General features: G+C 44.7%; 1 protein-coding gene and 1 long non-coding RNA gene across 3 annotated transcripts in view; one reads left to right on the forward strand and one right to left on the reverse strand.

Annotated features, from left to right (window-relative positions):
* The window catches only part of PRAG1 (PEAK1 related, kinase-activating pseudokinase 1), a 50,418-nt gene that overhangs the window by 16,584 nt on the left and 20,469 nt on the right, over positions 1 to 13,365 (forward strand). For both annotated transcript variants that reach the window (XM_058669855.1, XM_058669856.1), the window contains exon 4: positions 12,571 to 12,728. In XM_058669855.1, coding sequence (XP_058525838.1) covers positions 12,571 to 12,728 — 158 coding nt within the window. The remainder of the gene's footprint in view (positions 1 to 12,570; positions 12,729 to 13,365) is intronic.
* On the reverse strand, positions 4,959 to 6,241 carry LOC131481373 (uncharacterized). The gene is made up of 2 exons (XR_009246261.1): positions 5,966 to 6,241; positions 4,959 to 5,047 (listed from the first exon to the last, which is right to left on the reverse strand). It is a non-coding gene; the product is annotated as an uncharacterized LOC131481373 (long non-coding RNA).

Below are 13,365 nucleotides of genomic sequence, written 5' to 3' on the forward strand. Positions count from 1 at the left end.
AGAAAAAGCTCTATTTTGTTTATTTGAAAGGTTGCATAGAGCAGGAGAAAGACAGAGAAATCTTCCATTTGCCAAGAGCAAGGATCTTCTTCTGGGTCTCCCTTGTGCGTGCAGGGACCCACGCATTTGGGCCATCTTCCACTGTTTTCCCAAGCACATCTTTAACTTAATTAAGGAACTAAGGTGTGAAATTAATGAACAATAAAATAGCACTTCATGTCCATCAGATTGATGAAAAATTCAAAGTCAGAGCATGACAAATTTTGGCAGTAATCTAAGAAAACAGCTCTCGCTCTCACTCTCTCTCTCTCTCTCTCTGCACTCTGCTGTCCAGAGTGTGGGCTGGAGAACAGAACAGCATCAGAGTAAAACGATGTATGGGAACATACCCCACACCCGCCATCTTCATTCCGTAGTGTGTGCCGCAGAGAAGCACACACGTCAGTGCAGGGACTCCATGAAGAAGGGCATTACAACATTGTTTACAATAGCAGGAAGATGGAGCAAGCCCATGTGTTCATCGTTAAGGTCATAGAAGAGTACAATGTCCTGAGTGTGAAGTGAACTGCTTCGTAGCTGTTGGAAGCCATGTTGAGTTCTGAGCGCCCAGCTTTGACCTGGTCTGGCCCTGGCTGTTGCAGGCATTTGGGAAGTGAAACAGCAGATGGAAGATCCGTGTCTTTTGGTCTGTGACTTTCAAATTAAAAAAAAAAATGTGTGTTATGTGAAATTTACCATCTTAACCTTTGCTAAGTGTTCAGTTCAGTGGTGGGGTCCCATTGTGGTACAATCAGTGTCTAGAATGCCTTTCATGCTGCAGAAGTGAAACTCTGTACCCACCAAACAGCACATACTGTTTCCCCTTCCACTGGCCCCTGACAGCTACGGTTCTACCTCCTGTCTCTGAATTTGTCTCATCTTGGTGCCTCCTAGCAGTGATTATGGAGTTTATGGGCTTCTGTGATTGGCTGTTTCACTTAGCATAACGTCTTTATAAGTTGCACTCCTGTGTTGGAATTTATCAGATTATCTTTCCTTCTAAGGCCCAGTCCTATTCCCTTGTGTGTGTATATCACATTTTCCTTATGCATTTGTCCATCAGTGGATGCCTTAATTGCTTCTGTTTTTTGTTTGGTTTTGTTGGCTGTTGTGAATGATGATGCCATAAACATGTGTGCACAAATAACTCTTAAGATACTGTTTTGAAATCTTTGTTGGATCATCTGGCGATTTTGTTTTTGAAATTTTTTATTTATTTGAGCAGCAGAAAAATAGACAGACTTCCTGCCTACTGATTCACTTACCCAGATGGCTACAGTGGACAGGGCTCAGTTGGGCAGGATCCAGGACTCCCATGTCAGCGACAGGAACCCCTCATGTGAGTCTTCCCTGCTGCCTCCCAGGTCTGAATGAACAAGCAGCTAGTTGCTTCCCATGTTCTGGAACACTTGTCTGATCTTATGGATAATGACCATCCTAAAGGGCATGAGGTAGAGTCTCATTGATTTTGCAGTCTCCTAAAGAGTATTGATGTTAAGTATCTTCCCATGTGCTTACTGATCATTTTTTGTATATCCTTTTTAGACTAGTCTCTAAATTATTTGCCCATTTTTGAATTGGGTTTTTGTTGTTGAGTTGCAGGAGCTCTTTGTATAATTTGGATTCTCATCCCTGCTGTGATATATAAGATAAAACATTGACAAATGTATTCTCTTCATTTATGGGTTACTTTGAGGTATAAAATCATTTTGATACAGTCAAGTGTATTTTTTTATTGTCAATGCCTTTAATGTCACATTCAAGAAATTATCGCTAAATCCAGTGTCATGAAGGTTTTCCTTTCTGATTTCTTCTAAAAGTTTTACAGTTTAAGTCTTATGTATAAGTCTTTGATCCATTTCGAATTTCTTTTTGCACTTGATGATAGGTAAGAGTCCAGCTTCTTTCTTTCTTTATGTGGATGCCTGTTCCCCAACACCATTCTGTTTAAAAAAAAAAAAACTGTCCTTTCTCCTATTTAATGGTCTTTACAGCTGTGCTGGAAATAATTTGAGCATATGTGAAAGGGATTCTTTTTTACCATCTCTAATTTAATTCATTGGTCAATATGTTTGTCTGTATATCAGTACCATACTGTTTGGATTACTGTGGATTTATAATCAGTTTGAAATTAGGAAATATGACACCTCCAACTTTGTTCTTTTTCCAGATTCTTTTGATTACTTGTGGTCTCTTAAAATTCCATATGAATGTTGGGATTTTGTTCTACATCTGCACAAAGTACCATTGAGATTTTAATTTGGATAACATCAAATCTACAGGTCATTTTGGGTAGTACTGGCATCTTAATGGTGTTAAGTCTTGTAGATTATGCACAAGGAATATCTTTCCATTTGTTTATAACATCTTTGTTTCTCTACTTTCCTAATATTTTACTTCTAGGTAAACCATTATACTTATTATATGTTATAATAAATGTGTAATGTTTATCAAATTTATTATATACAAGTGCCATACATGTATACACCTACACACAGATTCATAGGATTTTCTTTTTAAAAAGTGTAACAATAGAATAGAGCGAAGGATGAAAAGAAACTAAAATAAGGCAGACCAACTGGATAAAGTATCATTAATGAAGCCATGTGATTGTTTCACCTCACTGCTCCTGGAGAAGTGCAAACAGGAAGTGAGACTGTGAATCAGAGGAGGAGGGTACTTACTGGAAAGAAATTAGTATGGTGATTAACAAGGTCAGTGAAACTGGTGAGACTTTGGAACAGCTGCTTTTGGGCCACTAAAAATATCACCAGGGAGCCTTGAGAGCTAACGTGAAATAATTGTGCATGGCTGGACCATCTTAGAGCAACAGTGGAGTGCCTGGCGTGGGGAAAGATGGTAGATGTTGGGTTATTCAGGGTGGGGAGTTTGCAGCCAAGTGTAAAGACAAGGAAATTGAGGCACAGCTAGGACAATATTGAAGAACTACCTGGAAGTGCAGACGAACCTGTAGGGCATCTGGCCCTTGTTGAACAGTAGGTTGGGCCAGTGTGAAGAATGAGGGAGTAGCTCATTCTGGTTAGTTTATTCCAGATAGCCTCCCAGCCTAGTAGGCTAGCAATGAAGTCTGTATAAATGCCCACTGGTATAAACCAGATGGTTTGGCTCAAAAACTGAGTCAACAAAGTGGGCTAAGAAATATTCGCTGAATCAAGAGAAGGAGGCTTGAGAATTCTAAAGGCAGGGTTATCAAAATCAGTAGTCTAGAAACGAAAGATTCCCATGAGGCATGGATAGTGTTGGTGCATGGAATCTGACTGGAATGGGAGGACAGGACTGCTGTAACTCCAAAGTTGGTAATGACTCACTGTTGTTGACTTAGCTAACCTCCGAAAGATGTATGTCCTAGGGATGGAAAAGTAGTGTGGAGAGGAAATGTCGTGGGAGTTTCTTGTTTGCAGAGGGGAAGATGGGTTAATTTGGAACTCTTCTCTTTCTAGATTTTCATGTAATGAAAACTAAGTGATAGAGCTAAATGAACTGATTATCTGAGAAGTGTATCAACCCCCAGATCTGGGGTTGCACCATAAATAGTCAAACTCTTGAACACACAGATCCGAAATGAGTTCAGATTGATGGACATATAAATTCTTTCTCATTATCTTAGAATAACACATGTCCTCAAAACATCTTGTTGATTATCTCTCTTCTTTGAGGCTCTCCAAACTGTTGTAATAGAAGTGGACACATCCAGGTAGAGCAAAATCTCTGGCCCATCTGATGTCATCTTCTGTCCTTGTAGCAAAAGAATATTACACAGTTTATAGGAGGCTGCTGAAGTCATCTGTTCAGGCATCCATCCATCCATCCATCCATCCTCCTATGTATCTAGCACTTTCTCAGTCTTTGAGAACACACCTCCACACACACTTCCAAGGCCAATAGGAGCCTGAGGCTATTTTACTTGTGCCTCTTGCCAGTTATCAATCAAGACTTCCACACCTCTTCTTTCCATTCAATTAATTTGCTAGAGCAGCTCAGAGAACTCAGGGGGAAGATATAACATCACTGATTTATTGCAAAGGATATTACAGAGGATACCGATGAACAGCAGGTCAAAAAAAAAAAAAAAAAAAAAGAAAACATGTAAAAAGGAAGGGTGAAAGGGCCTGGAGCTTCCCTCCTCCTTCAGGGCATGATGCTCTCCAAGAACTCTGCATGTAGAGATACCATGTAGCTCTCAAGATCCTGTCGTTTGGGGTTATTATAGAGTCTATGTTACTTACACGTGATTAGTTGGATCCTTGGCCATTGGTGATCAACTTGACCTTCAGTCTGTCAGACCTCTTTGGAGATGGGAGTGTGGGTCTCAAAGTCCTAGCGCCCTGATCCTGCCTTGGCCTTTCTTTTGAATAGTTCCCAGCCTGCTGGGGCTGCCAGACATTAGCCAACTCCTTAGTGCACACACATACACAAAGAAAACCACTCCCGCATCGACAGGGTCCCAGAATTTCAACAGTGTATGCCGGGAAACATGAGGGAGGGGGTAGATTTCACAATATTGAAGCTTCCCATGTCTTTTAAATAAGCATGGTCTTATAGCGTCCATTTTTAGATGGTTTTCACTGAATGCAAAGTAGAAGCAGAGAGCTTATGAAGCCTAGCAAAATTACTGGGGCATTAGCTACCATGCAAATCAGAAGGCCTGCAGCCTGGGGACCATGGAGGTCATCTGACCACAGAGAAAGCTGCTTTCGTATATTTGTGCACGCTGAGACATCACTGGGGAAAACATGTCCCTGGAACAGACTGACCCTGTCAGTCACTTCAGGCGGCACTGACACACTTGCAAAATAACTCAACCTCAACAGACAAAAGCATAGAGACCCTTCCTGTGTAGGCATGTGCTTCTCTCACCCCAACTTCCGCAAAAATCAAGGTTCGTGCACATTTAGGACATTTTTGAACAGCTTTATTTGGTGAACGTGAGGGAGGTTCCACTACTGACTTGGTCATCTTGATGGTGGTTGCCAGTTGTTTGGTGTTCCTGCCAGGCAGGTGTCTTTTTTTTCCATCAAGAAGGGCTTCTTCTCCCAGATGCCACCCAGATGTTGAACCAGAGACAGATAAACGGAGTCAAGAAATGATTGTTCTGCTGCAGCACACCCAGACTGTGACACGGCTGGCTTCTCAAACCCCTGCTTCCTCACAGGTGGTGACAAGCCTGTTTCCCAGGAAATAATTAGAATAATCTAACCATGCTTTTAACCCAATGCGCCGTGATATGATGTAGGCTCAGCTGGCTGTGAGGGCCAGTGGGGACAAACAGCTCAGAGAAGATTGACGGTGTGGGGAGGATTTGGAGGTAAGTGAAATGGAGTTAGGCTGGAAAGGTCAGAAGAAGGAACACGGGGTGCTTTGAGGACAGTCAGAAGAGGTGGCGAACCTCCCTGGAACCAAGAATTTGTGAAGAGCAATGGTAGGGTAATAAGTAATTTCGTAAGACTGTTTCTTTCCAAGCCTGAAATCTAGGTAGGTGATGAGTATGCAGGCAGTGTATTGGAAACCATCACCATGGGAGTTTTGAATTGATGCAATATAGTTGCCAAAGTAAAGAGATCTTCCAGGAGGAGTGCAGGGTCATCCCACAATGGTGAGAGCAGCAGTTTAGAAAGACCGGGTTGGGATGCTCTGCCTCTGGGGGTGCAAATCATTACTGCTGGTGTGGCTGGAACTCTGTCTGCAGGAGCGTGGCAGATCTCTATCTGCCAAGCTGTGTGTTCACTGAACCACAAAAGTGGCACCAACTGTGATCCTCGACGTCCCTCTAGCCCTTACTGCAGTGCTAGACACTGAATAGACAGTGAGTGCTGAGAAACCCAGGCCTGGGATTCAAGATAGATGGGAAGGAAAATGCACTGGAGACAACAATGGTAGAAGAAAAATAGAAACTAAATGTTCTTACCAAGCAAGCTTGTCATTCCATGAGTCCAGTTTCAGATGTGGCTGCGTTGTAGAGAATCCATGGGGTGATGCTGCATGTCTGCTAGGGTGGACGTGAATCGGCTCTCATCCTGGAGCCCCATGGGACAACTGGAGATTAAAAGCCACGAATCAGAGAGACAGAGCCGTCCTATTTTCCTGTGCTTTCGCAGGAAGTGCATTTTATAGAAAAGTCGGAAAGGAACTGAGAGGGTACGGAGAGCTGCGGGCTGGGGAGGCCACAGCAGCCGGAGGAGTCACTCGGGCACAGCCTCTGATGATGGCCCTTCCCTGGCCAGTGCTTCTCCTCCTGACACCGAAGCCCCTGTCCCCCAGCCTGCCGGGGAACTCTGGGCGGCTGTGCTGACAGCGACGGTGCCTCCAGCCAGAACCTAGGATGGTAAGAGGTTCTCGTTTCTTTGATTGAGATGTTCACTGTTTGATTCTAAAATCAGTTCTTTCACTTCTTGTTCATGACTGAACAGCGTGTACAGGATTCGGGTTGACTCCTCCGTGTTTCCAGATCATGAATCTGACTCTCTAAAACTTTCCTTCAGACCTTCTCTAAATCGTCAGTACACCTGGTAGTGAACTTGACCGTTCCTGAGACTTGGTGGTGGCCATGCCTGCTGGGAATCTGAGAGCTTGTCTCTTAGGAGAGTCACACCGCACAGGGGCAAAATGCCCTCAAGGGTGATTTGCTTCCATCACACTTGGCATTGTGCTGTCACAGAATATTCTAACAGCCAAGCTGGCGATGGTATTTCTGCTGCATTGGTGGGGGTGGGGATGGCCAGAGTGCAGGAGTGGCTATGCTGAAAGCTCCCATTCTGGGATCAGGAGGTATTTTTAGATGGGGCTGGTTACTACAAATGAGGAAGTCTAGCAGATGGCTCTTCCGGCTGGTTCCTTTTTTTTTTTTTTTTCCCCCAGCTTTCCACCAACATAGAATGGACCTATTCTGGCCTGGTTCCTGTGTCTGAGGACAATGGGGGGAAAAGTCATTCTGAAAACCTCCGGCAGTTGTGCGAGGTTGCCTCTCAGAGAACACTGTACCAGCGGCTGGGGCAGTTCACCCGTATCCCCAGTAGCTGAGTGTCATCAGCCATGGGAGCCTGGACATGCACACAGCGTGTCTCATGCGGCGTGAGCTGAGACATCCACAGAGGCCCCTCTCCCCGCCTCAGCTGATCCAAGTCACCCCCCGCCCAGGACAAAGATTAACTAGGCTCTGGGGGGTTTGTCCACTGAAACCACTTCCTTCAATGCCACCAGGTCAGATTTCATTTTATAGAGATGGAGTTTGCACTGGTTTTATGAAAGACAAACGATAGTGAATGAAGGCAGAGTGCCTTTTAGGGAATTTGAGTTTTGCATGTGTGCTGCTGCTTAGCCTGAGCTCTAAGAAGGCAGCACATGGGACTCTAAAAGCCAACTTGGGATAAAGAAGCCCTTGGCTGGGAGCCTCAGGAAGTCTGTGGTACCCAGACACGGCAGATGCGAAAAGCAACTTGATAGGTAACTCTCTACTTTGATGACAAGCTTCCCTTTCATTTGGAAATCTGATGTGGTTTTTGCTCCTTCCCTAATGAAGGTGGCAATTCCCAAAGAATGTAGCCAGCACAGGTTTCCAGGGTGGGAGCTGTTTGATGCAGCTCCTCTTGGATGAGCCGACCCGTCAGAAAAAGGCTGGCCTCGTGTGTGTGTGTGTGTGTGTGTGTGTGTGTGTGTGTGTGTGTGTGTGTATGTGTGTGTGGTGAGAGAGAGAGAGAGAGAGAAAAATGCATGTTCTTTCCCTGTTACTCCTGAGTATTCTGAAGGCCCACTGGAATTTCATGAGCACTTGCTTCAGCTTTTCCAGTAGAAAAGTAACAGTTACATCCTCAGATACCAAGAAAATTCCTCTGGGGCTTAGAAATGAAGATTTCTACTCCTGGGGGCTCCCCTGCCAACACGCACAGAGCCTATCCTGTCATCACAAATACTAACCGATTGTGGCTGAGGGTATGTGGACGCTTCCAGAGGTGGTCTGCCCCGCCTTGGGTCCTGATGGGAATTCAGGAGAGTGGGAGGGCTGGGGAGACTCTCCGTGGGTCCCTTGGCCTCTCAGAAGTTCAAGAAGCACATCCCAGGAGCGGCCATCCTAGGGTCCATTTGGGTGGTCACTTGCTCAAAATGTGTATGTTTCCTCTGCCCAATATTTCAAACACACAGATTTAGAGGATAGTGTGACATTCTGGTATATGCCACTAAGATATTTTAAACATTAGCATTTTGTCATTTGTTTTCTAAAACTTGAAAGATTGAATACTAGGGTAGTATTCAATCCTTACCCAATTCTGTTTTTATAGAACAAGGCTAACATAGAATGTTATCCACAGCCAGCCTTTTTTTTTTTATAAATAAAGATTTTTTTTCAGATTAAAAAAATGTATTTGAAAGAGTCATTGAGAGGGAGAGAAAAAGAGAGAACTTCCATGCACTGAATCACTCCCTAAATGATGAAGCCAGGAGTCAGGAACTCCATCCAGGTTTCCCTCGTGGGCTCATGGGCCTAAGTATGTCGGCTTTCTGCTGCTTTCCTAGTTGCATCAGCAGGGAACTGGATCCAAAACAGAGTAGCCTAGACTCCATCCTGAGCCAATATGCGCATGCTTAACCTTATAGGAGTCATCAAGTGTGCTTGCCAATCTGTGCTTCATTAAATAGGAGAAGAAAATTCCTGTGCCCTTAGCAATACCTGATAAGGGCCAGTCTGATATGCTAGGCATGTAATTTCCATCTGGCTTCATTTGGAACTGGATTGGGAGTAAGGTCGATCATCTTGGCTGAGTCAGTCTGCCTTTCATGTTTCTCCTTCTGTTGTATCCACTGCCCTTTCCAAAGAGCTCATGTGTCTGTTTCTTAAAGGTCCAAGCATTCTTGTTATTTCCTGGAAGTCCCTACATTATCAGCTGTGTGGGCTGCAGATACACGAATTGTCCAAACTTTGTTTCTTCTTTTTCTTTCTGGTGCCTTTTATCTGAGAGAAATTTTGAAGTATTGAAATTTGTCTTTTAACATTTTTATGTCACCTCAGATTCAATCTCAGAGCTCCTTTCTTGCCTCAAGAGCCTAAAGTTATCTTGCAGTACTTTTTTTAAAATTAATACAAAAGTTGGCGAGTCTCCCATCAAAACGTCATGTTTGTATATAGCTCTGCTTTCTTCTCCCCAATCCCTTGTTAACAGGTGTCATGGGTACTGTGAACTGCATTGTACCCTCTCATCCAGGTCATGCTGCCTTTGCCACAAAGTCGCTTCCTGTGCACGAGGGTTGCTTCTTAGATCTCTATTCTCAAAACATTGGCCTTGGTTTCTCAGAACTGAATCTTTACTCATGTCTCTTCTACACCTGGGTCTCGATGCTCCCAACAGTATATGTAATGAAAGCTTCTTCCTCCTGCTTCCATGTGGGGCTCTCTCTTGGTGTCTGCTCCCTAGGAATGTTTCTCTCTTTCCAGCTTAACTGTTCCTTTAAATGATTATATGTGTATATGTTCATGGAAAAAATGGAATGCGAAGACAAGTATATTCTGATGTAAAGATAGTTGGAAATCTTGTATGGATTCATTATATAAATTGTCCATGAGGTTTTTGAACACACCCTTCCACTGTGCCAAAATAAACTAAGATGTTTTAATTCTGCTTTTCCATAAGCAGTTGGAGGTGCCCTCCTGTAGATACACGGACACAAGTGTGTGATTTTTGGCTGTCTGTGTTTGCGTTTCATCTAGAGGCTCTTTAAGTTTGTGGAGCAGAGGGCTCGGCAGCTTAGTAGTCATGGTGCTTGAGTTTGTTTCTACCTTGGTGACTTTCAGGTTGTGAAGACCAAGCAACTGTAGAGACCACATTGCCTGGGCCTGGGTTTCCAAGAGCTGGGTTCTCCCCTTGCCCCAGGGGTTATTATTGTTGCTCACAATCACATTAAGCTGGCTTCTTCTGAGAAAGCCACCCTGGCTGCCTCTGGTGGAATAAACATAGCCTAGAAAGCTTCCAGTGAGGGTTGACCAGAATCTGCTTCAATTTTAAGCTTCCTAAGGAATGAATATTCGACAGTTATCTCTACAGTGAGAGAGATGTAAAGACAGCAGTTAGTCCAAGCCTTGTCCTCACTGTCGTGCTTTCAGCACTTTTAGCACGCCCCTGAGGATTGCAAACAGGGAGAGGCGTGTTTTCTGCAGAGCACTTTTGAAGGATAGCACTGGGTCATTGTGGGTTAAGCTGCTGTTTGGGATGCCTGCTTCCCTTCCTCAAGTCTCGGCCACTGGCTTCTGATCAGCTTCCTGTTGATGTGATCCTGGGAGGTGGCAGGTAGTAACTCCAGGGATGAGACCCTGTCAGCCACAGGTGATCTGAATGGAGTTTGGGATCATAGGTTTGGCCTGGACCAACCCCAGCTATTGTAGGCAGAAGATTGCTCTCTCTATCCCTGTTGTTCTGTCTTTAAAATAAAAATAACCTTTTTGTACAACAACAATTTTATCAGAAGCTATTAGATTTTTCTCTAAACTTTTCTGTTAATGAACAAGGGATTCCAAAGACTATATAAAATAACATGGGAGGGGGTCACTGGTGTTGTGGTGAAGAGGGTTAATCTACCACCTGCACTACTGATATCTCATGAACACTGGTTCATGTACCAACTACTCCACTTCTGATCCTGCTCCCTGTATTGTATCTAGCAAAGTTGAGAAGGATGGCCCAAGTACTTGAGCCTCTGCACTCATGTTAGACCTGGAGGATGCTCGTGGCTCCTGACTTCAGCCTGGCTCAGGCGTGGCTGTTGTGGCCAGTTGGAAATTGAACCAGAAGATGGAAGATATTCTTTGTCTTTCTCTCTGTAACTATGCCTTTCAAAGAAATAAATCATGTAAAAAGTACCACAGTGCCTGGCAGTGTTTAATACCAAGAGCAATTGATCCATTTTTGATGGTAAGGTCATGTACATAAGGTCGTACATGAACTAAGGCAGTTCTGGTGCCAGATTATAGCCATCTTGTGTATTTGCTGCAGTGGATATGAGACATGTATCCACCATGGTGGGAACAGGAATGTCATCAGGAAGGATCAGATCAGATAAGCATGGGTCACCTCTGGCCTGGGAAGAGCTGAGTGAGTGCTGGCATGTCTCAGCTCAGAGTGGAAACATCAGGTCAGACGTGAATACACATGTGGCTCTTGCAGAGAGGGAGGGGGGACTCCTTAAGGGAATCACTCCATAGCAGTGCTACTGTTTGCTCCACGGTGAGTGCTCATGTCCATCTTGGAATTGGCATTCTTGTCCTTGATGTGGCAATGATGCTGTCATTGAGATACAACAAAAGACTGCAAAGGAAGACAAAGGGCGGATTCCATGGTTCTGGAATAACAGTTACATCAGTTTGGTTCCATCCAAGACTTGCCCTGGAAGCCTGGTTCCAATTTAAATAAAGTGAAGCCAGTGCTGTTAAATTCCTGTTTGCAAAGCAGGCATCCTATATCCAAGCACAGGTTTTAGTTTGAGCTGCTCTGCTTTGGATCGAGCTTCCTGCTAAGGTGCCTGTGAAGGCAGAGGATGGTGAGTCAATTCTTGAGGTCCCTACCACTCACATGGGAGACCCAAATGGAGTTCCTGGATCCTGGCTTTGTCCTTGCCCAGTCTAGCTTTTGAGGAGTGAACCCAGCGCACAAAATCTTTTTCTCTTATCATTCTACCATTGAAATAAAAATAATTTTAAAAACTGTGACTTAATCCTTAACATTGAGGGAGAAATTTCTGTCTTTGAAGTCATGAGAGGAAGGTAAATAAAAGGCAAGTCAAGAAATCTGACCTTCTTGGTCCTGGTTTACAGTTCATTTGCCCTGACGCCCTGCAGAAGTTGCTGCACTGATCTGTGTCTGGCGCTGGGCATTGGCTTGTATGATGCTATTTCAGTTTTCCCTGGTAGAAGTGTCTTGACAGATGGGGTCAGGATGGGAGTGGAGTGGCTCCCAAACCAGAGGTTTGTGTGGCTGGGATTTCATGGACTTGCCTCTCCTAAACCACACCCTGGAAGTCTTCCAAAGTGCATGTGCCTGCGGTTTCAGAAGAAACATGCTCTCTCTCTTTGCTGTCTCCCTGAAGTCATCTTTTTAAAATTATCTATTTTAAAAAAGTGTTTATTTGAGAAGCTGAGTGATGGAAAGGCAGACAGAAGAGAGGTCTTCCATCTGCTGCTTCATTCTCCAAATACCTACAACAAACAGACAGGTTTATACCGGACCAAAGCCTGGAGCCCAGAACTCAGTCCTGCTCTCTCATGTGGGTGACAAGAACCCAACCCTTTGGGCCATTACCTCCTGACTTCCCGGGTGAGCAGTAGCAGGAATCTGGGAATCTGAAGCAGAACAGGAACTGGAGTTCGGGCACTCCAGGAAGGGATGCAGACCTCCCAAAGCAGCTTCCTCATCACTACACCAAACATCCATCCCCTCCTGCTGGTGTTGGCCAAGTTTCAAGAGCTCTCGGCCACCTTTCTGCACAGAAACCTGATGAGTGGCTTTTCTTGTTTATTCTTGCCTTTTCCAGGCACCTTTTGAAAATGAACAAGAGCAGCTCTGACTTGGAGAAAGTGAGCCAGGGCTCTGCAGAGAGTCTCAGCCCGTCCTTCAGGGGTGTGCACGTCAGCTTCACCACCGGCTCCACCGACAGCCTGGCCTCGGACTCCAGGACCGGCAGCGATGGAGGTAATGGCCTGGAGCTTGACGGAGAGGCTCCTGTTTTCTCGGATGTGCAGGGCCGGTCCTGGGTTGATTGGCAGAATGGGAGTAAGGTACTGCACAAAGGCTCCTATCCGGATCCTGCTTTCCCTAGGCAGTAGTCTCTACCGACGTGCAGCCTAAGTTAAGCCCTAACTGAATGGTGGACAAGCTGCCCCATCGCGGTCATGATGATGCCTGCCTCTCCATGGCCACAGGAAGGGAGAGGAGGTTGGAGTTGATAACAAATTGAATGGCTCTAGATTCCTTGGGTAATGAGCCATCTCTATATGAAATATAAATCTGCTTTTTATTTCTGTCCATGATTGAGTCAAAGGGGATTGGAAGCATGCCCAACATGTTCTTTGCTTGTTGCTCAAGCGCTTGCACACACGTGCATAGATGTGACAGGTGTGCTTACCTAAGGGTTTGTTAAATAAAAGCATAGAACCTCTGCTGGGCTGCCATATATCCCAGTTGCCAGATTAAGCTCCATGGCATCAAAAAAGGGATTCTTAGTTTCTGGAATTCTGGCTTGACTGTGTGGGATGTAAAAACTTTCCCCCTGTCGGCAGTCCTCCTGTGTGCTCTCTCCTGGGTCTCTCTCAGACCTGTGTTGGTGTGT

This window comes from Ochotona princeps, chromosome 11, assembly GCF_030435755.1.
Source record: "Ochotona princeps isolate mOchPri1 chromosome 11, mOchPri1.hap1, whole genome shotgun sequence".
Taxonomy (NCBI): domain Eukaryota; kingdom Metazoa; phylum Chordata; class Mammalia; order Lagomorpha; family Ochotonidae; genus Ochotona; species Ochotona princeps.